At 35.3% G+C, this 27,672-nt stretch overlaps 1 protein-coding gene across 8 annotated transcripts in view; it reads left to right on the top strand.

The window, feature by feature from the left end:
• LOC110679571 (serine-rich adhesin for platelets) overlaps positions 1-27,672 on the top strand; it is a 63,339-nt gene that overhangs the window by 15,524 nt on the left and 20,143 nt on the right. For all 8 annotated transcript variants that reach the window (XM_021854580.1, XM_021854581.1, XM_021854577.1 and 5 more), the window contains exon 3: positions 20,855-21,198. In XM_021854580.1, the coding sequence (XP_021710272.1) occupies positions 20,855-21,198 (344 nt within the window). The remainder of the gene's footprint in view (positions 1-20,854; positions 21,199-27,672) is intronic.

Here is a 27,672-nt window from a genome sequence, read left to right as displayed (position 1 = left end):
AGATTTTGTTTCGTAAACAATGGTAATGAAAGATCATCCTAAGATAGTCACTGCAAGTGTTGTTCTATGGAACCCGCTTAAAGACCAACCTGTTAGATAACCGTTCCGCTATAGCAAGGAAACGTTAATACACTTGAACACTTTAGAAAAACGACGACCTCTGATTGCTTTTACAGTAAAAACTTTCGTTGGTTTATGGGATCATTAATTTGAATTTTGATGAGCTAACCACAAATTTCTTTCTAAAATTTTATCGACTCTATCAGTCTTAAGGCAGCTAAAACGACTTTTGCTTCTACTTCTCCGACGTTTCGGCGTATATTTCGCCTTCTTCAAGGGTTTAGAGTTTTATCGGCTCTATCAGTCCTAAGGCAGCTAAAACGACTTTTGCTTCTACTTCTCCGACGTTTTGGTTTTTGGTTTTTATAATATAGAAGGCGAAATATACGCCGAAACGTCAGAGAAGTAGAAGCAAAAGTCGTTTTAGCTGCCTTAAGACTGATAGAGCCGATAAAACTTTAGAAAGAAATTAGTCATCACAGTCGAAAGCATTCACCAAAGCTAACCACAAAAAAAATAGTTGATTCAAGACAATGAAGAAATGATGATGGCAGAAAAGTGATGAAGTAATCCATCCTGACTGCTTTAATACAAGATGATAGAAGAAAGGGCAAATTTCTGATTAGAATTATAGCAGGATTCACTTCAATAAATGCGTTCAGGATATATTCCTTTGAAAAACTGTCTTCTATACGGAAATATTGGTGACTAGCTTATCCAACGAAAACTTGAAAGAACAGCATATTTAAGACAGAAGGGCAAATTTCTGGTGAAATGTTTGCAGCTATGACGTAAATGATCACTTTAACAACGTGATGCTATGGCACAACCTATGAAAGGAAAACAAAATTGAAATATGAACACCACCAAGAAAAATACCGGTGATCATGCAGCTGTTCAGCAAGACCAGATTCAGGGCTATGGATTCGAATTCCTCCGGTGGCGGCTCTTATGCATTAAACCAGGCCTGCCCAACCTTTTTACTCTTTTTTGACTTAAATGATTGCCGCGTTCGTAATAATAGTCCGATCGGAAATATTGGTACCTCAAATGGAAGCTTGGTATTATATCTGATCGATCCATGTATTTCGTAACGCTGAAGGGGCAAAAAATGTTGCAGCCCACACACAATATGTCGAATTTCCATACAAAAAATAGTACGAGCGGTTGGGTAAGTGTCAAAAATGGCAATTTTGGCGTTATGAATGAACCCTTGAACTGCGAAAGTGTCCACTGAGCTGGTAAACAGGCATTGTCTCAGAAAGATTGAGAAAACGATAGTTGCCAACAAGATATTTTGAAAGAATAGCTGACATATAAAAGAAGGGAAAATATATGATGAACGTTTTGCCGACGAATTTTACGTGCCATTAATTACCAGTTTTCATTATAGACGCTATTTTGCCCACAAAACAAGAGTGTCTAATACTATTCGGGGTAATGGCTTATTCGGGGTAGTGGCGTTCGGGGTAATGACCCATTCGGGGTAATGGGTTTCGGGGTAGTGACCCATTCGGGGTAGTGGCGTTCGGGGTAATAGCGTTCGGGGTAATGGGACGGAGCCACAATATTGTGTATTGGTCCAAATTGTTTTGCACACAAATAATTACAATGTTGTTGCTCAAGATTTTGTAAGACTTTTTATAAGAATTACTTCAGAATTTAGCCAAGGGTTCTTCTAAATATCTTGCCTTGGAATTTGTGGAAACGTTGTTGACAATTTTATAATGATTCATCTCAAAATTATGACAGAAACTAGCAAAGGATTTTGTCAGAATCAAATACAGGTATGTTCCGTTTTTATCAACACGATCGGCAATTTTCAGTTGACAAAAACGGAACCGTGACAGAAACGGAATAATTTTCTTAGAAAAAATGTTTCAAAAATCTGAAAAGAAAATTGGTCTTTTGTCAAGATAATACACATTTTCATCATATAAATGCACAGAATTGATGTTTTGGAGCTGTGAGGAGCATTGAAATTGATCATACTTATAGGTTGGTAATGAAAGTTGATTGCAGACTCCTACCTGTCAATATGATTTTGTAATAAATCATTATTAGATTAGTTAAAATTTCAATAAATGTAATATGGAATATTAAAACAATAATCACATAAATGTCCTTTGCTTCATAAGGTGCGTAATATTTGTAAAAATAACTACACGAAAGTGGGTCAGGCTGATCATTGCTTTTTTTTAAGAAAATTTAAACAAGAAACAACTTTTTTTCTACTGTTCATCCTCATCCTTCTGATTCTTCTTTTTATGGCATTACATCTCAACTGAGAAAGAGCATTCTTCTCAGCTTTATGTTCTTATAAACGCTTCCGCTGTTATCAGCTGAGAGCTTTTTTGCCAAATTACATTTTTACATTTTTGACCACACCCGATTGGCGATAAAATGTGAAGTTATGTTGCGAAAGTTTTGCAAACTGAAATGAATATTTACGGCTTTGAATTGCCAAATATTATCAGTTAAATGATTGTGGTGATCTTTCTTCTAAAGTTATTACTATCAACTTCGACAGGTATGCACTAATCAGCAATCTAGAAGAGCGTCACAATCGCCTTTTAGCTTTACGTAAGGCAGTGATCCTCAGCCCTGTTTTTTCGACCATTTTTATTTCTGATTGTGGATAGTTGTCATAATAATTTATTTTCATGTTTTTCATAACTTTGGGAGTAGAACAGCTTCCCGAAGAAAAAAATTGCGGACCTTATCAGACTTAAGAGATACAGCCATCATGTGCGGCTCGCGGGCCACACTTTGTTGACCACGGACGTATGATCACGAATAGACTGGCAATACACTGACCTAAAGTTCTAGTTTTTTGTTAAGTTAAACATAATATAAAATACTAGTGGTCCCGTCAAACTTCGTTTTGCCAGCAACAGTGAAATATTTATGTAAGTCTATTAGCCCGTTTTCGAGCCATTTCGTGAGATATAAACACCATTCTATTTTTGTTTATATAGAAGATCATCAAAAAACACAAAAATGTACAAACTCTAGAACAAGCATCATCCAATTAGAATTTTTTTGTTAGTAAACTCTTGTAAAGTTTTATGAATAAGCGTATGACTGTTGGTATAAGACTCCTAATTAACCTTTTACTCTCCACGTGGGGAAGGGTTTCATGTCTGCTTAAAGATCAAGATCCCAAAAAGTTTGGGATGGCCACGTGCAACGTGGCAACGTGGGATACCAACAAGCTTGACGTGGGAACGTCCAGTATCAACAGTTTCTCAAAGTTTCAGCCATTTCAGCCCTTCACCCTCTTCCTCGATGTAAACTTATTTTATGGAGATTCCAAAATTTTCTATAGATTGCTAAGTTTTGCTGGACATCTTCTCCTATCCCTTGGAACAGGATCTAAACAATGGCTGTTTGCTATAATTTGTGTAAAGCCATTGAGGTTGAGATATAGAAGATAATGTCCAAAATATCTCGACAGTCTTATCGAAAATAAAATAAACTCGATCATGTCTCTTGCCGTTGCTCATTCATTCTTGAGTTCATTCCCAAGTGCAACCCTTATAAAAAAAGAACTGAACATATATGGGATCGTCCATTAATCACTTAAGGGGCTATGTGGGGAGGGGGGGTTTGAGATACCTTACGTATCAGACATGTAATTTTCATACAAAAAATCATACCAGAGAGGGAGGGGGGAGTTTTCAGAATATTCTTTACACAAAACTATTGATTTTGTGGAAAGTTAGGTGGATCACTGGTGATCCATTGGGAATAAAACGACATTTTCGTCAATTTTGTTCTAACCTCTCTTTTCGAAAACATAACTATCATCATGTCTTGGAAAATGATTTTAAGTTGGAAAAAAATTGTATTGTAAGACGCTGAGGACGATCAACAAACCAACATACTCAGCAATAGCTATAAGCACGGTATGACGGAGTAGAACATTGGCCCGTTGAATACCGTTCTGTGCATATATCAATAATCATTCAGTTCATTTAAATGCACTAAGTGTGATGTTTGCTTGCGTCTCAAAAAGACAAAAACTTCTTCCCAGCTTTTTATTTTACCCAAGAATTGACGAGAGGTGTGCAGAACACACAGTTCAAATAGAATGTATGAGTAAAAACAATAAAATGAAAAAAAATATTGATGCCTCTTTCTTACCCTAGTTGCAGTCCTCTTCCCAATGGATCACAGGTGATCCATCAAAATACATATTTTTTTCAATTCCATTCATATTTTCGAGTAAAACTTTACATGTTTTGGTGGTTTATCCAGATATCACATTTTCTATTTTTAAACTACGAAAAACCTCGTGGGCAAGAAAGGGTTAAGTACGTATTCAACTAATCACAAATTCCAGTTGTTGCTAGGACGTTGCCAGAGCAACTCTAGATTGTTGGAAGATGGGTCAATTTTGTCCAACAGACCATGCTTAGTTTGAAAACTCCAATTGATTAAGGAGTCAAACCTCATTAAATCGTATGTAACTTGACACCTGTTCCATGTATCGTAGGTGCTCAACACTTACATAATATCGAAAATTCAACTCTGAGGCTTTTAAAATGTATTTGAATTGCTTCAAAATAAGTATTTAGTTTATATTCTCAACGATTTGAAAATAAAAAAAAAACTTTTTTGTGTGTTGATAAAAACGGAATAATTTGTTGACGAAATCGGAACGTGACAAAATCGGAACGTGATAAAAACGGAACATACCTGTATATTATTATTTGAAAATCCTTCCATTCCCTTTTGTTTTTGAAAATTATATATGGATATTGAGAGCATCCTGCGTATGATTCTATGAAAATTTGCCCTAAGATTCTGTAAAAAAAGTTTTCGAATGCCATCGACCATGAATGTATCATTCCAAGTAACATTTTCAGCTGAATGACAGTTCATTCAGCTAAGATATACTTACGTTTGCTGATTAAACTGTTACTCTGCTACTGATGTTACTTGGGATATCTTTGAATTCCATAACCCCGAATGCTGTTACCCCGAATGGACAATTACTTCATATGATAACGACCCGCGATGTTGGAATTCGGGGTAATGTCATTCCAGATTATGAGTCGATCGGGTATATGGGATTCAGAAAGATGGCATTCGGGGTAATGTAATTCGGGGTAGTGGGATTCGGTAATGGGGTATGATCCTTTTTTCCGAATGTCGATTTCCCGAACGCCAGTTTCCCAAATACCCCGTTTCTCCGAATTATTTTTGACACTCCAAATTGTCATAACTTTCACATTTCAAGATGATGAATGGAATGGTCATCTGATATGCATCGTACGTGAATATGACATTCGGGGAAAAGGATCGTTCGACTGGGAATTCGACTGGAATTCGGGGAAATGGCATTCGGAAAAACGACATACGGGAATACGTCATTTGGGGGAAAGTAGGACACTCATTTGTGATACAGCTTTCCAGGAGTATGTGTAAACTTCTCAGAATCATGTTATTCAATCACAGTATCCTGTGAGAATGCAACCTTCAATTCAGTATGAATGTGTGTGGTCAATTTTTCCTTTCGACAATAACATTCGTTTCAGCTTTGTAGATTTTTGTCTGCCCAACAATGTAAAAAGTTATAGAAAAGATCTTTTTCGTGTATTTCATTCTTTAAAAAAATACATCATTATTTGAAATTCATTTTTTGAGTCACCGAAAAAAATAGGAAGTGTCTCAGAATCTTTCTGATAAAGCTAATAACAATCGAAAAAAAAAGAATCATTAAACCAAAATACAAGCTTGAAATTATTTCTTAACCCTCTAATACCCAAATTTTAATTTTCGATCTAAATATCATTTTTCGTTATCTAAAATTGTTCTAAACACGTTTTGGGCAAAGATTTATTTTTATTCGGTAATTTTGGTTTTTGATTTTTATAATTTTTATTTTTGGACATCCCTACCCTTTCTCATTTTTCTTGAAGCCAATCCTGGTTATTGATTTTTGGCAATAATAAAAATTTACATGTTTACAAAACTTTTGAAGATATTTAATTTTTAATTTTTTTTTCTAAAAAATATTTTATTTTCCGTGTAACTAACGAAAAAACAGATTTGAAAATATTTTTAAAACCACCAAGCTCTTCTTGTGTGATAGATTGATCGTAGAAAAATATAAAAGGTATGATTTTTGTATAACACGTTAAATGAACCCTATACATTTGTAGGTTATATAAAAATACAATTTTTCAAACAATTTTCAAAAATACAAAAAAATTTCAAAAGTCATGAAAAACTCTCCTTATATGCATGTTATGAGCTAAGGTTTAAGTTAAAAATAAAACCATTTTGATTTCCGAGCTACGAAAAAATATACAAAATTCCAAAGTGTACCCCGTCTAAAGGCGGGGTTGGGTATTAGAGTTTTTAAAGTATTAACATCCAGTTGGTAACACGATCAAATATAGAAAAGTTTTAAAGTTCTTCGCGGATCGCAACAAAATGAAACCGCGATTCGTATGCGGCCTTCGAGCTGGGCCGTACGTTAGTCAGCTCTCCTTTAGCTAGACGTTTTGGCACTAAACCGAATAGCGCCTTCCGGAAGTAGTGCGCTGTATCACATATCAGATGATCTATACTGCCCATAAAAGCATAACTGTCCCATATGGAACACCTCTTTGATCGCCCCATGATAGTCTTTCCAAATGAACATCGTACCACTATTTACCACAGTAGTTCATTGATTCTGCCAGTCAACCAAAACACAAAGAAACAGCAGCATCCATTAGGCATTTCACGGCGAAATTCTCTCTGTCTCTTTCGCTCTTTTACGAAACTTGAAAACAATGGTGCCAGTACCTGTCAACTTTGACGTAGCAAATCTAGATAAAATCTCACTAATCTTAATGTGAGAATTGCTTTAATAATATTTTTTCAAAATGCGGTAAATCTCATGTTTTTTAATGTTACATATAGGGATGATCAGGGTTCTGAATTTTCGTATCAATGATGCGAAATCTACGATTTTTCGCACCTAAGGAGAATGCTTCCTCACGTGAACATCTTTTTTTTCGCTCACATTTATTTTCCCTAGAGTTACGATGTAGGATAACCGAAAATCGTTCCTCTCTTGGGATAATTCCTATTTCACTCTTGTCATATTTTCACTCACCAACTGCTTCCGAGAATTATCACTATGTGGAGGAACAAAAACTAGTGCCGGCAACGGGATACGAACATTGCTTAAAATAACCGCGATGCGTGCACGCTAACCATCCCACCACACCAACTTGATGAAGTGGTTAATTTACATATAACGTTAATATATACATATAATGTTAAAATGGTTAAAAATAATGTTAGTGAAGTATCATCAGCTTTAGTTCAAAGAAAATATATGCAATTGGAGCATCCCACGTAATGGACAACATAAAACTTATTGGCCAAAAAGATAATTCTTTGCTGTTCGCAAAATATAAGTTCATTTACATAACAAAAATACTTCGACACCCCATTTTGCATTTCCGACAAAAATAACACATTTTCACGATTATCTCAGAAAACTCTCATGGGATCGCTAACATTGTAATGGGCTTTTGATACAGACGCCGGGAGAGTTGTAGGACTGTCTACAGTTCAATTAAAGACAAACCAAGAGTTGCTCAAAATTTGAGTTCGCCCACGCACAGTGGCGCATGGCCGGACAAAACCTCAAAAATTCATGTTCTCAAAATCACTAGGTAATATTTTTTATATACTTCTTTATCATTTAGTGACAGTTTCTCAAAATTTGAGAGTGATCTGTTTTGTTTTCAATTTTTGGCAGCATCGTAAGTGCGGCAAAGTCAGCAAAATTGGACTGCTTAAAATTCATGAACTATGGTTTACCTATCAAGCTTCAAACAGCCGTATCTCAACAAAATCATAACCGATTTAATCTCAATAGGTTTCATTTGAAAGCGTAGTTGTTAGCCTCTGCTTGGACAATAATTACATAATTTTCAATACATTGAGTTGTTATTTGTACCAAAAAAAGTTTATCGCAATCTTTCTCCAAAATTTTGTAAAATTTTCAAAACTTCGTCCGTTTTATGTGAAGTGTTTCGGTAAAATGAGTCACTCACTATGAAGCAGCAAATCATCCATACTTTCTGAAGTGCAACAGTTTTTCTTGCCCCTCTTTGCCCCTAGAGGTGAAAATTACATTTTCATTTTTCATTATTATTTCACCATTTCATCATTCAAATCAGTATAATATGCCATGGCCCGTTTGAAATTTTACTGGATTTACTAAAAGGAAATTAAATATGTATCTCTAGTTCAGGTTTATGCACAAATTTTTGTATAACGACTCATTTTTTTTGTAATAATAGGCTTTTTATTCGATTGGATGAAAAATAAATAATTTTGTCAAATTTCACTAGAAAATCGAATCTTCAATTCGACAGTTATTTCCAACGGGATGATGTCAGGTATCGAAGATAGGTAATAGCTAACCATTATCAAGCGATTTTGGACGTATTTGAGGTTTTGTCCTACCTTTGTATGAAGGACCGCCACTGTGCCACGGTGAAGCATTTTGCCCAGATGAATAGTTGTTGAAATATGAATATTAGGGCGGTTCAAAAATCAAAACTGTTTGAGAACTCAATCTCCCATACGTCCCTTACCATCCTTACATTAAATATAGTGTTCTGCAAAATTTTCAGCTTTCTAGGTGGTGATTTAAAGGTGGCCCAAAGACAATGTAGGTTTATATGGAAATTACTATGGAGAAATTTTGAGACATGTTCCAAACACGCTAGTACTGTAATGTAAGTACAAACTCATTATCCCATAGTATAAACTCATTCTTCAAACCATAATAAAGAAATTTGCTGAGGAGAGAAATTCAATCCGACGGATAGCAGAAGAGATATTCATGAGTTTGTTTGCTATTATTTAGCTTAATATGGGATTATAGCCCTGCAAACATGTACCAAAATCCCAAACAATATTAGCTCAAAAATATTTGTTTCTTCAGCACCATCATTCATTAAGGTTTGAAGAATGAGTTGTGCAATTTTCTACTTACATTACAGTACTAGCGTGTTTGGAACATTTCTCAAAATTTTCCCAAAGTAATTTCCATATAAACCTACATTGTCTCTGGGCCAGCTTTAAATCACCACCGAATAAGCTGAAAATTTCACAGAACACTTTTTTTATGGTAAAGATGGTAAGGAGCATATGGGAGATTGGATTTTTTAATAATTTTAAAATTTGAATCGCCCCAATGAATATTTCAGTGAATTGTCCCTTTTTTTTGATCATTCTAACTAATGATACTTGTTCATTAGTGTCAGCTTCGACGTTTCATCAATGCTAGCTTTGAAGTTATTGCTATTTAACTGAAATCTCAAATCTAGACTGCGTGATAAATTACATCGAAATTTTACTTTTTTATGATACTTTTTGCATAATCTTTGAAGCAATTGCTTTGCTGTGCGATACAGCTGTCAAACTTGCATAGTAAGATAGACTCGTGAATAATAAGGATTCCCAGTAAGGCGCCATCCACAAATTACATAATTCCCGAAGGGGGTAGGCTCAAGTGTTACGGCTCATACATAATTTTTAAAATTTCCATACAAATAGCGTTACGGAGGAGGGGGGGTTGGGGCTTAAAAAAAATTCCAATTTTAGCATTACGTAATAAATGGAAGGGGCTCTGATAGCCGTAGCGGTAAATGCGCAGCTATTCAGCAAGGTCAAGCTGAGGGTCGTGGACTCGAATCCCACCAGTCGAGGATCTTTTCGGGTTGGAAATTTTCTCGACTTCCCTGGGCATAGAGTATCATCGTATCTGCCACACGATATACGCATGCAACAATGGGCAAACGGCATAGAAAGCTCTCAGATAATAATTGTGGAGCTGATGAGCAGGCTGTTTCCCACTTGGGATGTAATGCCAGAAAGAAGAAAGAGGAAGAAAAAATGGATGCTGCCTAATTTTCAATTCTATATTGAATCTAGTTTGTTAAATATCGAAGAGGGGTATATTTCCCGGGTGGGGCGTTATCCACCGAGTTACCCTATAGCTACTCAGTTACAAAGTTACCTCAGGATAATCTGGGACCTACATTCTGTGCAGTGCTGCGGCGATGGCCAGTCACCGATCACCGATTTTAAAAAGTGGCTGCTTCTTCTGTGGGGCTACGATTTGTTGTACACAGATAAAAATATTTAAATTTCAATGTAGCGTAAATAGAAGAAGATAGTAAAAGTAAACCAAATTCATCTATTGTTACAGCATCACGTTTAATTTTCAACCAAAGATGCTTGAATGCACATGATCTTGTAAATTTAAAGTGTGTTCGATTGAAAAATAAGCGATTTTTCGTTGACATTTATTTTCGTTGACAATAAACTGTTATTTTGATGCACCAAATATGTGCATGAGAATAAACTGAAATTTACAACATATTTTTAGTTGTGTATGAGTAATTTAAAGTATTTAAAGCCACGGTTGGGAAACGGGTGGTTGAAAAATCAGAAAAATAACACATAACGTGGCATATGAGTAGCCCTTTAGGATAGTTAACAATCAGGCTTTAGTCAGTGTACAAGAGCTAAAGACGAAAAAACAATATTATTCTGCAGTGCACTCTCCCACCTGAATGAATGTTATTTCAACTAGATCATTATCCCCCGTGGATATACGCTATCATCGGCTTTATTTTTGGAAACAAAATAATTAAACTGCGGTACAAGTTTCTTGTCCTTTCGTTCACGGTCGGCAGCCAGTGGCCCAGCAGCGAAAGCATCTTGACAGGAAAGAGAATCATAAGGCAGGAACAACAAAAGTTGTACTAGGGCACGGTAAAGGCACCACCAATCAGCTGAAAATTACAGCCAATTTCGGACGTCCTTGTAATAGATTTCCTCGTCGCGTGTTGAATAACGGGTTTCTTCTTCTGTTGTTTATCGAGCCGGTTTCTTACCTGCTACTGCACTGCACTGGGATACACTGAAACATCGTTTTACGAAGTTTGTAAATTGAGTTGAGTCGACTAAATTGGAAATTATTTATCGCAATTATGAATTTTGCAAAAATGCTTTGAATTGTTTTTAACTTATATTTCGTAGTTTGGTTCATACGTATTTAACCAATGATACATAATAACATATTATTAGAATTATCTGCCCTATACTCCAGTATACTCTGGGATATAGTATCTAAGTCTACAAGCATGGTTTATAAACCTGTAGGTTTCCAAGAACGGTTTCAAAAACCCCCATCTATTTCGTAAATAGAGGTTCCAGTGTACTGGATAGTTTCGCTTGATGGCGGTCCCATGTGGCTTATCTGATGCCAAAAAGTGCTATTTCTAAAAACTTCCTACGGCCCGCTGCTTTCGTTCGTTCGGCGCAGTCCTATCGTTAAAACATGCTGTAAAGTGTTATACGACTATAGGTACTTCCAGGCAGACTAGAAAGTGAATTTCCACAGCGTGCTTTCGGGACATTCAGCTTTGCCGAGCTCGGGACACCGTAGATCCGGTGCATGCAATAGAACTATTAGCGTATTCCCTGCAGCTGCTTCTCTGCTACACTATACGGCATTGCCTTCTGGAGGTTTTCCTGCTTTCGTACCTTTTTTTCTAATGCATCATTCTACACAGTTTGTAGCTGGCAGGACCTTATACTGGCGCCATGACCCGGGGAACCACCGGGTTCAAGAGCACCGTCGTTAATCATATTCATCGTTTGGCGTTATTTGGCGCATAATGCACCATTTATATCGCTGTTCTTGACAATGTTACGTTAATGACTGAACCATTTGGGAAACAGTTTGATTTACTAGAGTCCAGTGCATCAATTTTTACTTTGCTCCATGGCGATTATTTGTAAAGAGCAGCGCCAATCCGAATCTTTATCGAATCACCTAATGGAGGTATATGCGAGTCCTAATTGACATGATTGGTGGATTGTAGAGGGAGATCCCCCAGTACCGGACACTTAAGCAAGTAAATTCGTAATAAAAAAAAATATTGGTTTTATGTGATCATGTTGCCCAATTTGTGAATATAAGTATGAATTTGGACATAATATTTTGATGATGTATTCTAGTACCAAATTGACTAACCAGAAAAGGTGGTTCCCAATACCGGACACAATTTGGAAATGGCTTTATTTCTGTAAATTTATGCATCGTCGTATAGTACTCCATAGCCAATTTAATGCATTTGCCATATTTATAACAAGAAGAGTTCGAGTTTTACTTAATTTGCAAGATGTCCATCAAAATCCTATTTCATATATGATGGAAAATAACATGTTTCACGATGTTGTTCTGAATGTTCATTCTTCTTATTTTTATTGCTTGTTTGACACCATGATCGACGAAATACATGAAAAATGAATATATTTTGAGACATTGGTGCAAAAATCACAATGATATCATATAACAAATCAACCAGTCCGAAACTCTGTGCTTAACCAACATTATAGTTTGTCTACATTTAGTTTAAATTCGTTACAAAATATATGCATACTTTAAAATTATAAAATAATTCGATCGTGATCCAAACTATTTTGCCATATTCCGAATAATTATTGTTTAGGCTGAAATTTAGGGAGATACGTCAACTTTTTAACGATTTTCAAACATTTCTACTTTTCCAACAGGCATGCATATTTTAAGCATGTGTTATTGTAGGCAAACATTACTCTGCACAATAGTTTTCTTTTCTTCTAATACATCATCTTGGTCGAACCATGGTTTCTCAATTTTTCGACTTTGTCCGGTATTTTGAGCTGTCCGGTACTGGGGGATCTCCCCCTATATCCCTTTCGGGACTAACCAGCACAATTGTGCTGTTCGGAACCCATGACATTGGATGATTGTTTGAGCCATTAAATCATTGTTTTATTAAACTTTTTGATTTCCATTTTTGAATTATCATTGATACTTGTAATTAAGCACAAAAGCTTTTGTTTACATCGTGTTTAGAAAACACCAGCTCAGGGTAAACAAAATATAAACAAATACCGTAAGAATTGAAAAAGTTTTATCTGTCGCAACCTTTCAACTATTCGTTTTTTCTAGGTATGCACAGGTACGAATCGAAAGTGAAAGAGTCATTCTTTGAAATGGCGAAGACCAAATGTGTATTGATTCAAACAACAATGATTTCTGGAGGAACAAAGTGGGACCAGCACAATTGTGCTGGTGCCGGCACTTACCCGGTTGATGTTCGTTGTGAATTACCAATTTTCATTTTCAATATTTTGAGCAAGTTAAGTGGCTGTATCTGGTTCTAATGTCCCCAATAGTGCTTAATATTGCATTAAAACATGAATTAGTGATTACATACGAAACATACAAATGGTATACCGTACAAAAACTATGTAACAGAAACTCATAGCTTTGATTTAAAACCTTTAATTTTTTATACGCCGTCCATATTTGGAATGGATTGGGAATCACATTTTATGTTTTAAATCTCCTATAGCGTTCAAAAATTGCTTTTTGAAAAAAATTGTTTGTTTTATGTAATTAATTTTCAAATAAATCATTCAGGGGAGTGGGGATTGGGACAAAGCGTGATAGTGGGCATTAGACCTCAAATTAATATTGCTGATATTTTTTATAATATACGATATGATGAGAAGTTTTACACATTCTATATGAAATTCACACAGGGTATTCTTGATATACTGAAAACATGTTTATTTCTAATGCATTAATGAATCTGTGGACGAGTTATAGAAATTACAAAGTGTTTTGAAATGTCTAGAAAAAAAAACGCATAATATTCGATGTAGCAAGTTGGCTGTTGCTATCACAAATAATGAAACTACAGTCGACTCTCCACATCTCGATGTTCTACATCTCGAAATCTCTTCCAATGTCGATGATTTTTTCGGTTCCTTCATTCTGAATACGTTTTCATTCTCCATATCTCGATGTGATTTTCATTCCTGATTTTCTTTCCATATGTCGATATGCCCATTATCAAAGGTTACTAGACTAGATTTTAGGGATTCAAAACAATTTGCGAAGACGATATGACGTCTGTTTGTTTTCAATTTTCCTGGCATCGGAGTGATTTTCAATCTAGTATTCATTAAAAATTTGTTTTATGTCTCGGTCTCTCCATATCTCGATGATCCCTTCGATATCGAGATGTGGAAGGTGGACTGTAGCACAAAAAAAAACACGTTTAAAAATTCAAAATTGACCCATATAGGAAAAAGTGTACTAGGTGACTATAGTGATTCCCTATTAAGCTATATGTGAATTTTCAAAAACTTTCACATTTAAATATTTTTTATTATCCCGTATGGTATGCCCGGTATGGCGTGTAGCAAATGCAACATGACATTCATTAAGACCGAGAAAATGGCGGTTATTGCATTGCAACATCAAATCTGTTCCGGTCATTTTTGCGTTTTTACTCACTCCATATTCTATGAGTTAGTCAATTGATGATAGCAAGCATATTATCTAATTTTAATCACTCATTTCATTTTGACTCTTCTAATAACACTGACTCTCTGTTCTAATAGTTATTGACAGTTACAGTTATTTCGTGGCTTTGGTTTTATAGATCAATAATTCCTGCGAAACCCTCACAGTGATGTGAGTAAGATATACGATACTAATTGTAATAGCCTACATTTAGGCGTTTTCCGATATATTCTTGAAATTTAGTTATTGATTATTTCCATAAATATTGTCTTGTTAAGAAATTGGCAATCATATTCAGATTCAGGAGCTCCAAATTTAGTATATAGGGGAAGGGGTGGTAAAATGAACACCTTAAGGATATCATCTTGTTTCTAATAGAGAAACGAGGAATTTGTATAGTTCTATCGCACAACATCAAAAATAGGGATGTTATCTACAGCAGCGACAGTCTAAAATAGCTAAATTTTCACATATTATTATCGCTGGCAAAAAACGCTTCAAATGTTCATTTTACCTGCACTATGAGCATGGCATAGCAAAGCATAGACTGACTGTACATTAGACCTATTCATATTTTTAAAAATGTCTGGAAACTCCCAAGTCAACCAATACTTTAATTAAACTTGTCGTTATGAACTTCTGGTCAAAATTTCAGTCAATTTGGCGTAAATTTAGGTGTGCTTCAAATCAATTATGTGTTTCTGGACTATTTTCAAGCTTTAAAAAAATCATAATTACCGAAAGGAACACCAAAACTTATCGGAAATACCTCTACACAGTAGTTGATCCAATTCTACGAACTTTTGTCGAACACGGTTTTATGATTCATCTGTATTTTCGGGAAGTGTTTTCTCTGGAAAGCATACCTTTATGAAAATTTCAGATTTTAAATTTCCAGAAATGATGACTATGCACATCTAGAAGTGAATCCCGTTCAAAGTTACCATTTATCTTACGAAAATAAATTGTAAAAAAAAGGTAATGATGAAGCACATTTGTAAATCTGCTGTGGGTGAGCCAAAAGCACCAATGTGAGCTTCAAAGAACATAAAAAATGAACACGTTAGCACTGCCTTTTCTCAGTAGATGATGATGATTGTTTTCAAATCGTTCTAAGTGGTCAATGAAATGCGATCAAAACAATCATCACTTGGAAAGAAAAAGCAATGCTAACTTGTTAAATTCATTCATTCGTCGGTACATGTGTCACGCGTGATTTAACTTTCATCAGGTTGCGATGCTGTGTTCGATCTTAGGGCATTTCATTTCATTTCATTTTTCATTTCTATATGCTATATAAATAAATATATGTATCTTGATGCCGACACTTGTAGTGACAAACCATACAAAGTTTGTTTGAATATTACATAAAAGTAATGCTTTCTTGAAAAAAAGTGTTATCATAAGCATGAAACGAGCTCACCACCCGAGCAAAGTTGAATAACAAAATGATAACAAATCTTGTTACCTGGTTTTCATCATTTGATAACTGATTTTGTTATCACTTTGGCTGAATTAACAGCCAACATAACAAAAATGAGAACTCAAATTTGTTTGTCGAATAACAAAGTAATAGTAAATTATGTTATCATTGAGTTCAAATTGATAACTAAATTTACATCATCATATAATTTTGAATTTTATGGTCATAATTCAAGGCAAAAAATTGAGAGATGAGTGTTTTGGATTAAACTTACGCTCCAAATAATTTTACAGAATTGTATGATGAAAAGTCAACTTTGTTTAATAACACACGCTTTATAAAAACGTTATAGAAAAGATGTATGATAACATATTTTATTATCAACCTGTTATCAAAAATGTCTGAAACGAATACAATGATTACAAATATTTTGTTATCATTCGGTTATCATTGATAACATAATATCAAAATGATAACAGCGATAATAAAAGTTGTTATCAATTTGTTATCATCCAGTTATCCACCTTTGCTCGGGCAGTTAGTAATTCGTCCTCGATTGAACACGAATATATTTTCGCACTCATACAGCACGAACAGCAAAACTTCTCGGCGTCCTGAAAACGAATCGTCTTGCTTGGGCTTTCCTAAACACTGTCCGAGAGAAGAAAATAATTCCGGCGACGCACCACCGAACTCGCTTGCTTGGCTTTCGGAAGCACACTCCCAATATTGAACTATCAATTCTTTGAGAAAAATGAACTCAAATGCCATCCGGATCGATTGATAAAGCAACGTTAACATTCAACAATCCGTAATTGTAATCAGGGTTGGGAAAAATTCTGAAATTCACTCTACAGTAGCCAAGTACGGCAAATCACCTGCAAACCGAAACGCTCGAAACTGAACCTAAAACCAAACATGTGTAAAGTGAACATCGGTGCAAACACCGGTTCGAAAATCGGACCATTTGTACCTCGATTGCAACCGCGGCTCAAATTTTGGTGCAAATCTTCGGTTGTTTTTCTAGGTAAAAGGCACGGTATTCATTTTACCACCCCTTCCCCTACAGATGATTTCAAAACTAACAATAATCACATTGCCAAGTGATCAATTTCACCCCGAAATGGGATCCCCCGATTTTTTATTTCAGAGATGATTTTTAGCACTAACATCACATTTGTTAGAAAATTTCGGTACAGAAGCTAATGAGGTTCACCATCGTAAATGTTTTCCTGCATTTAGTTGTATGGTATTGATAACATTTTAGAAAGCAGACAAGAAAAACCGTTATGATCAATTTCACCCGAATTTACGGTACGTCGTGCTGTATTTATTCTTGATTATAAAAATCAAGAAGAAAAACAAACTAAAATGTTGAGCCGAAAACAAAATTGGTAAAAAGGTATCGGGGCAAAATGAACATTTCCGTGGAATTCAGTGAACTCAATATTATTAATGAGTTTCAATCAGGCCGGAACAAATTTGAAATTTTACTTTTGTCACCCCCCCCCCCCCCCCCCCCCTTCAAAATTTTCAAAAAGTCAGAGGGAGGAAAAAAAATAAAATGTCTTATTTTAAGTGTTGTTTTGCACTGTTGTTTTGTGTTTTAAGTTAGTTTTGTAATTCGTCCTTACAATATTGCATGAGGCAACAGGTGTGACGGCGAACAACCCTAGCCTTGGCCAGACTGCCCTGTTGTGCTTTTTGTACCTGAATTCCCTCCCGTTATGTCAGTTCTACAGTTCGAGAAACAGTGATTGAATAAGCAGAGAAGTAGAAATGGAATGATTTGGATTATTGGAATTCGTTATAATATTGAAGTTTAAGCTATCGAAGTTGAATTTGCGCAATATTAGTAGTTGAAGCGGACAGAGAGCCTTTCCCGAGATAATAGTAAGAGTTGTAGAACTAAAAAAGAAAATTATTACTACTAATCAAAATTTACAATTTACACATTTACACAGCATTGATTGATTCTATCAACACAAACATTCAAACAAAGCTAACGGCTTACAAATTAAAAATAAAGCTAAGCTACAAAAGTGAGTAAATGTAATTAATAGTTCATAGTAAAAATTGTTAAAAATTACATGTAATTATAGTCTACAGCTGGAAGATTAACCCTGAAAGTAAATGCTAGGAGAAACATCCGTGAATGAGCAAAAACTGAAAATTTGTAAGTAATCTATAATATCTATGAACGCATATGTAATCTAACAAGAAAATATATTCCAGTCAAAGTTGCCTTGATACTACAGTTCTGAGGTCCCGCTACTAAAAAGTTCAGTCCGAACAACCTTCAAAAAATTTCACATTGATGCTACTACATTACCAAACCTGATTTTTCAAACATTTTTTAACAAAGTTGCAAAAAATAATCTGGTTTTGTGCAAAATGTTTGTACTTCGATTGTGCCACTGGGCATGAAATCCATATCTATAACACCGTTGTTGGATTATGAGTCCTAAAACGCTGTAATTTTCAGTTTATTGCCTATGAAAATGGTTTAATAATTTTGGAGTCAAAGTTTCTCCAATAATATTCGAGTTTTTAGTTTATCTTGGACTTCTTCTGATTGCTTGTTTTGTTTTAAATTTTAAATTGCCACTCTGGTAATAAACTTATTATCTTGATCTGCAAAATACAAATTACAATTATTAACACATTTGAAATGAAAAGTATTTTCACTGAGAATAATAAAAGTAGGGGCCACGACAAAGCCGAGAAATTTTAGTATCATCACCTTCGTCACCCGTGAAATTTAAAGAATTCTACCGAAATTTCTATTATCCCTACTTACAATCTATTATACTGCCGTCCTATGCATATTTATCTCATTATCTCACAGTCGCTCAGGTTTGCAAATAACATGGTACAAGGGGGCATAGAAGGACAATATATATCACAGAGCCAATTTGCTTCATTTTTTCCAAATCTAGTGACATATTTTTACAAACAAAATGTTACATCTATGTTAAACCAAATTATAATAATCTAAATTTAGTTCAATGTTGCATCCAACTACAAAATTTCTGCAGTGTTCCTAAAAATGCAAATAGCTTGAACACAATTTGAAATTTTAATATTTACTCTTACCAAAAGTAAAAAAAAGATGGTAGAAAACCTGGAGATTGATATTATGCAAAATCTAATTATGAAAAAAGTTATAGATTAATGTTATGAAAAACCAAAAAAAATGGCATGATTAATGTTCAAAACATTTAAACATTTTTATTGAATGGCTATATGTGGCAAAAACATGGTTTTGGATTATATGAGTATAAAAAATGATAAATTTACTTGAATTTCCATTTTATTATTCCCTTCGACACATTTTGATGGAAGGTGACAAAAGAAGATATTAAGATTTGTTCCGGTCTCATTTTGGTACGCGAAAGGGTTCCCCGTCATTCACACAAGCAAGGAAAAACTTCTCTGTGTTCGTTAGTGGCTGTCCATTAATCACGTGGACAGTTTTTGTGATTCCAGACCACTCCCTCCCCCATCGTGATTATTTGTCCATACAAAAATTTTAAAATTTGTGTAAACCGTGGTCTTTGGCCAGACCCCCTCCCCTTGAATGTCCACTTGGCATAGGGACGACCCCTCACTTCGCTCAAAAAAATTAAAGTCTAATTCCAAAGGACAATAAAGCAAAATATAAACTTATACCGTCAAAGAGTTTATTTAAAATACAGTGCATAAAAAAATGATAGAATATGAACATGTTAAGAGAATAAGGGGTAGTCCACATAGACGTGCCTTGATTGATTTTGATTAGAGATGGGCGAACCGTTCGCGAACGGTTCAAAAGAACTAGTTCTTTGCGGTGAACGAATGATACGTAGTTCTTTTTTTGAGAACGGTAGTTCAGCAAGAACGGTTTACTGAACTCGAACTGCGAATGAACGAACGCAACGAACTGGAGGAGAGAACTATTCGGCATGCATTCTTCGATCGTTCTCACCGAACGAAAGAAACAAAACGAAGCAAATGAAGAACGCTACACTCCGCTTTTGGTATGTCCTGTCCTTTCTACGTCCACAAGACGCTGGTTATGATTATGTGCGACGAATGAGCAACGAATGAAATGTGTTTGTGTGAATGATGAGTCCTCGTCGCTTCGCTTTAATCATTTCAATCATTCAATATGTGTTTGGATTAGCTGGATAAGGCTAAATACGGACTGACAAGGCTTGGCGCGCAAAGAAAAGCGCAAGGAATAAGCTTATCTATTTTTATTTTATAATTTATTTTACAATAAATCTTTTATTCTAGTTTCCAAATAAATGCATTCTGTTCAATTTTCTCTTGTCAAAGTTTTCTAATTGTAAACAGAAACATAATTTAATTAATCATAATTATTATTAATTAATCATAATTTAGCAGAAAATTCCCGCGCTGACTAAAAAAATTTTCATGAGTCGTAATACATTATTTTGAAAGCGAAAAAAAAAGATTTTTTTTAAGAACGAAAGAACGGTTCAAAAGAACTAGTTCTCTTTCGAGAACGGAACGAATGGGAACTGTTCATTGAAAAGAACTGTTTTGCCCATCTCTAATTTTGATTGTTTGATGCTCATCTAAATTTTGACTTCTTTCGGATGCGAGGATTTAAGGAAGCAGGATCCGTCATTGATTTTGGAATTTTCAAAAGCAATTTTTTTTCGTTTCAAATCAAGAAAATTTTCAGGAAAATGTGTTCACTGTATTGTATTCTCCAATTGAAATACAGTGAACACATTTTCAATGAATAATTTTCAGTTTTGAACAGAAAAACTGCTTTTGAAGTTTCGGTGATGACGATGATTACGATGACGGAGCGTTGAGCGTTAACGTACTTTTTTTTTGCAAATTCTTACATCCTGTCACAGACATACTGGTCGTTTGATGCTCCTACACTAAAACAAGATTCACGTCAGAACAAAAGCCGGTAATGATTATCTCTTTTTATCTGTCTCCTTGCCCCACAGAAGAAACGCCTGAAACCCGTTCCTCGGTGGCGGCGGCCCCTCCTCCAACGACAGCATCGACGACGTCTACGATGGAACGCCACAGCCGGACTGACGCCAGCGGCCGGTCGGCGGCTCTCGAGAGGGCCTACGTGCACGACGTCTACGAACACTGCGAGGATTCGGTTGGACAAGTGCGCCCCAAAGTGGCACAATTCCTGGCCGGACTAGAGCCCGGTTCCATGGTTTGCGACGTTGGATGTGGCAGCGGCCGGTATCTGTCCGGGTTTAATCCGATGATTTGCACGATTGGTGCTGATCGCTGTTATCGACTGACCAAAATCGCCCACGGGAAAGGAGGAGAGGTAAATCGATCAGATTTGTTGACCCTTTTTTAAATTCCTTTATTAGTATCATTTATTTCTTGATGAGGATGTGGAAAATTCCTTCATCGCCAGGGGCTTTCAATTGTTTTATTTTTTTTTAAATATCGTCGATGGGGGTGACAATGGGTCAAAAAGGAATGTGTGCGAATTATTTATTGAATAACTATCGCAATTTAACTCCAATAAACTTCAAATTTGGTGTGTATGTACTTTGATGGTACATTAACAACTGTTAGAAATATTAAAGAAAAATATTTATTCACAGCGGCACCACAAGTGAATGAAAAATGACCCAATCTCACCCCATAGAGGGGGTGACATTGGGTCACTGCAATTGAAATAACTTGTTTTTGATAATATGGTTGCAAAACCATTCACAGCTGAAGAATATTGATGAAATACGATGCAAACAAGATGAAAAGATATCTAAGATGTTTCACAAGTATGATAAACCCACTTAAAAGAACGATTATATCAAAAAATTGAAGAGCTATGAGAAAAAATATGTAAACACAACATTCATCGATATTCGTCAAGTTTACATAAATTTTTAATTTTTTTCCCTCAAATTGTCTTCAAAGTCTCATCCCCATTGCCATGAGACCTATTCAGTTTCCCCAAAGGTGTACTGAAACAGTGATTATTTTAATTCTTCGCAAATAGTTAAATTTCGGAGCGACATTCCACGATCAATACATTTCAGGCAGATGTTGACGTCATAATCACGATATTTCAGTGTTCCAACTCATTTGTACTTCCAGGAGATGTATCTATAATATGAAATAAATAATAATTTAAATTTAATTTAAAAAAACAATCCATTTGATTAAATTTTACGATGTTGCTGCGCACGAAACACAGTTGCTGGATTGAGAAGTTGTCAAAATGCGTTACATTGTTATTCAATGTACGGAATCCTCAAGTAGACTAGTTTGATGTTTCAGAGATGCTGTATTTAAAAAGAATAAACACATCTCAATGAAAAAGAGAACTACCGGCACCGTAAAATGTCAAAAAAGTGGACTTGCGATTTCATTTACTGTCGTTCTTGTTGACCCAATCTCATCCCCATTTTTAATGTTTAAGACACCGTACCGAAAAAAAAATTTTGTTGGAAAATCAAATAGATTCCGGAAAATACCTGTGATGTGTAATGAAAAGACTTTAAACCAGTGCTTCCCAAACTTTTTCAACTTTCGCCCCCTTGAGGCCAACATTCATCTGGAATCGCCCCCCTGCAGAGCCGTAGCGTGGTGCCGTGGCGCCCTTGGCGAACTACCATATGAGCGCCCCTAAGTCAAAGCTCAAATTATAACATTTTCGATTACTTTTTCAAATCGACGTAAGTAACTTCCATACGGTTTTGAGAAAATTAATTTAGGAGAATCACAACCTGTCTTCTAAAACTGTTTTAAAATGAATCGCCTTTTTGACATTTTTTCGCCGTGCATATTGCCTAAATTTTGCATACAATAAGCTCGCATTCAGAAACTAGGCAGTGCCGTCGTGCGGGGTGACATTGGTCCATAAGGGTGACTTTGAGCCAATATTTTTCCTGCAAGCTAATGTCAGAATAATGAATTTAATGTGTCAAGCTTCAAGAATACGTTACAAATAGCCAATAGATGGTCATAGATTAGTTTTTTGATGCTCTTAATAGTCATGAGATGCATCGAAAGAGGCGGTCAAAGTCACCCCTAGGCCCAATGTCACCCCGGACGGCGGTACATGTTATTTCCCACAAAAATTTCATTAAAAAATGATAAGCCGATTTATTCAATTACTTTCGACGTTTGTACCAGTGTAAAATCGACTCAAGTAATGTTTTATTTTCATTCGTGGTTAAGTCACTTTGTCTCTCCATACAGCGGAGCGGCGAAAGTAGTGGTTAGGTAGCGAAAGTTGAAAATCTTACTTTCGTCGTTTTATAAATCCGGAAAGTAAACGTTCTAAAAGTGAAAAATCGAGTTGGTTTAGAGCAAAATGTTTAGAATTTCGTCTGCGAAACACGTAGAATTGATAAAGTAAGTTTGAATTCTTTTTTGACTTGAGTCTGTTTGAATAAGTTTTCGAGATTTTACAAGTTTACATGAAACATTTCAGAAAAACAACGACGATACTTTTTAAAATTCCATGGTAAATCCATGATCAAGCTTAGGAATTAACTAAAATTTAGAATTTACTGAATCATTTGTAAGACTTTGAGAAAAAGAATACTGAAAGTTATTCAATATGGAGATGAATCGAAGCTACTCCTCAAATCTTTAACAGCACAACGCTATTTAGACAACCAAATAGCGGTGCAAGCTAAAAGCTTAATCGATCGGTCACCTCTACCAGCGAGTAACTGATAAATCAGATATTGAGTTTGAATGGCTGTCTGATTATCTAGCATTGTGCTCTTGTAGATTTGAGGTGTGGCGTCGATTTATCTTCAGCCAAACTGCCTGAGAATCAGACAGTCTGGAGGATATATAGAAGATTCTTTAAGAAGAAAATTAATCGTGACCTCAACTAGCCTCTACAAGCGCATAAATCTACAGAATCAGGCAATCGTTCGGACTGAAAACTTGATCGATAGATCAATCGTTGAATCAAATTTTCAGCTCGAAACCCTATATGGTTCATTAGATTTGTGCTCTAGAAATTTTGAGGTATAGCTTCAATACATCTTCACCATAAACAAATAGTTTATAAAGTTACTGTTTATTCTTTGAAAATACCGGATTTATAAACTTTAACCTTCAAACTCAGTAGAAGTCATGTTATTAAATGAACTATTGTAAATATTGCTGAACCATTTTTAGTATTTTAATACATTTGTTTAATATTGCAAACGAAATTAATCAGAAAATATTTTACTGCAATGTATTAGCTACATATTCCTAATCCAGAAATTTCCATGCGAACTCGACATCAGAGGGTTTTTAAATTTCTTACGCCACTCTTTCAAAATTTTTTTTATATATATTCTTTCATGAATCAAAAATTTACTTCCAGAATTTTCGTAAAAGTAGCTCAAGAAAATTTGTGTGAAAATTAAAGAAGAAATTTTATACATAAGCAAATACCGTAATCCGGGGTAACATTGATCATTTTTCTGAATGTTTCTTCAATATTTCGTTTGAAAATGCAAATGTTGCAGGTTTTATATTTTTAAAACAAGTACTGCCACCCATAGCTCGAGACTATATACTACATTTTGTTTTTTGAAAGATTTAAGCATGTTAAAAAAAATGTTTTAGGCGACTTTTTGATTTAGTTGATATGGGGTAACATTGATCACCTATATAAACAACGTTCGGTAATACTGAAAATATCGTTACTTACTTAAATCATGGCCCCTGAAGCCGAATATGAAGACCAAACGCTTACAAGTCATTTACTTTTTGAGTTATTTTAAAATTAAAAACACCTCGAACCGCGGAATACGCCTAAAGGTAGGCAATTTCCTATGGGAATTTTACATTGCTAACAGTAATTCAGTAATGTTGCCTAATTGAGCATACTTATAAAAGTTTTGACAACGGAATCGTTTTCGGCGATGTCATTTTTAGTAAGAACCACATTTTGCTTGCTTATATTGTTTGCAGAACTCATGTGAGACACGAATCTTCGGTAGTGTCATCCTTAGCAATTAAAATAATTATTTCGAAAAGTTGACAAATTCGCGCATAAGGTAAACGCAATTTTAACAAAAATATTAACTTTTATTAGCTTATGAATATAAGAAACAGAAGCACCGTTCATGATTTGAAAATGTTTCATCAATAAATGATAATACAAACTTTTGATGAGGTGAGTCATTCCGATCAATGTTACCCCGCTGATCAATGATACCCCGGATTACGGTACTCAAAAAGATTAAAAAATAATTCTGCCCTGAAGAAATTTTGTCAAGATATCCTCTAAAACACTTTATTCTAACCTTCTAACATGATCACGGGGAAACAGTGCGGTGGTCTTTTCAGCGAGAATTTTTAAGAATGAGGGTCCGCGTACCCCCAATTAGGAATCGTGACTCTAGTTGCATTCAAAATGGCAGCACGGAATAAAATAGAAAATGCTGTCACTAAACAAAAATACCTTTCTTGAAATGTTGAGAGTTCTGTACGGATGTTCAAGGATTTTTTTTTCTATAAACAAACAAGTATTACTTTTCTTAGTAACAATAGCCTATTTTATGTTATAATTTCAATATCATACAATTTTCTGAGAATCCCGTTCGCCAATAATTCTGTGGTTTCCACTGTTAAGCCTTTGATTTTCAAAGTATAAATATTCGTGTGGTGGCTATTTTGAAGACATCCATGGATTTTCTAAAATATTTTCTGTCACAACTGATTTACAATTTATTGTTATGAAGAACTATTTGAAAAAATATTTAATAAATTTTATTTTAAAAAAATTTCTAACGAATTTACAATTTACGAATATTCAACTTGTTGTGGTGTGCTTGAATCTATTCAGATAGTGTTTTAACAGTTCTTATTTTTAACAAAGATTTTTTTCCTCAAATTTTTTTCTAAAAATTTGACCAAATGCGTAACGCATTTTGGCGCCCCCTGAAGGCTTGCGCCCTTGGCGGTCGCCAACCTGGCCAACCGCACGCTACGGCACTGCCCCCCTGATATCGATATTCCAAAATTATTAAGTATGATTTACTAGATAACAATTTAAAATAGCAACTTTAACAATATTTTGCGTGCAATACAGGCTACTGAATCAGTTTTCGATACAAGTTCGACCCAGTTTAAGCTTTTTGAATGTAATACATGCATAGGCACCAACTTGTGACGTAGTTGGGTATGATTCGTTAATGGTGATTTCATACTGATTTATCTTTTATTTCTAAAATTACCGCAATTATTTTCAGAAATTGTGAACAGTAAAAGTTCAACGATTATTTTTTTTCATTCAATCCAAAAACACTCAACAAATATGAAAATCTAGAATGTGTTTGAACTCATATTTCAATGCAATATATAGACAGGGTATTTTTTCTAACACCAAGAAATTTTTTTCTCTAAAATGATTTGTACCATAAGAAATGATAAGAATTAGTGCAACCGAAACTTGAAAATGGGTACTGTAGATTTTTTCTGCCAAAACATCTGGATGCCAATGAAAGGAATATTAGATTCCTAACCTCAAAGCTCCCTCATAAAACAATCCTTACATAAAATATTGGGCATTTGCAAAACGTTCTAAAAATTCTCAGATACATGTTTTGTACATCCAAATTATGTTGTGTTTTAAATGTTATCTGTGACTCATCATCCGACCTTGTGAAAATTTCAAATACCGACCATTCCTAAAACTCACATGATATCAAAAAATCAGACCAAGCTGAGGGTCGTGGGTTCGAATCTCACCAGTCGAGGATCTTTTCGGGATGGCAATTTTCTCGACATCCCAGGGCATAGAGTATCTTCGTACCTGCCACACGATATACGCATGCAAAAATGGTCATTGGCATAGTACCCAGACAACCAGAAATCGCATGAAAGTTCACGTTACAACTCGTTTATTCATACTAATTACATCAAACCCGCAAAACACCGTGGATAAACTCGTCAGATTGATGAGCTTCCTCGCATAAAACACTTCTTTTCTGAGTTCGTTTGTACATTTTGTTTCGTCTCGTACACTCGTACATAGTAAGTCGAATCAATTCGTAGCAGCTGTCAAATCATCATTTGTTATCATAAGCTAAGTCGCATAAGATCACAGGTTAGTTCTGTAGAATATTTATACACTCGCATTGTATGTTATTATTCATCACATAATATATGCACGCATATCGCCTCCACTTTTGAACGTAGAAGGCCTTTTCGCGACATCTTATAAGTGAAATGTTGCACATACAAGGCCTTCAGGTGATTTCGTTATACGTACATTTTGGTTGTCTGGGTAAGCTTTCAGTTAATAACTGTGGAAGTGCTCATAAGAACTCTAAGCTGAGAAGCAGGCTCTGTCCCAGCGGGGACGTAATGCCAGAAAGAAGAAGAAGATGATGATATCAAAAAAACCTGAATACATAACATGTGTTTGACAATTATCAACTATCATGAGTTTAAAATGACCCTGATTGGAGATATATCGAACCAAGGTACATTATTTCTGGAATTAATTAAGTTTGGAATTTATTAACCTTCAGATGTGTGACCTTAAATGATTATGAGTAATTGTTTTCAAATGCTCCCGTGTTATCCTTTTCGCCCCCTTTCTGGATTTTTCGCCCCCCAAATTCTGTTTTTCAAATTTTCGCCCCCTTGAGCTTAAAAATCGCCCCCAGGGGGGCGAATTCGCCCACTTTGGGAATCACTGCTTTAAACCTTCTACTAATATAACGTTTCCGTTTGACCCAATCTCACCCCCCAGACCCATTGTCACCCCCATCGACGGTAGTTCTCTTTTCTATCAAATCAGTCTACTAAGAATTTTCTCTTG

Source organism: Aedes aegypti, chromosome 3 (assembly GCF_002204515.2).
Source record: "Aedes aegypti strain LVP_AGWG chromosome 3, AaegL5.0 Primary Assembly, whole genome shotgun sequence".
Classification (NCBI taxonomy): Eukaryota; Metazoa; Arthropoda; class Insecta; order Diptera; family Culicidae; genus Aedes; species Aedes aegypti.
This window is presented reverse-complemented; position numbering and strand designations above follow the sequence as displayed.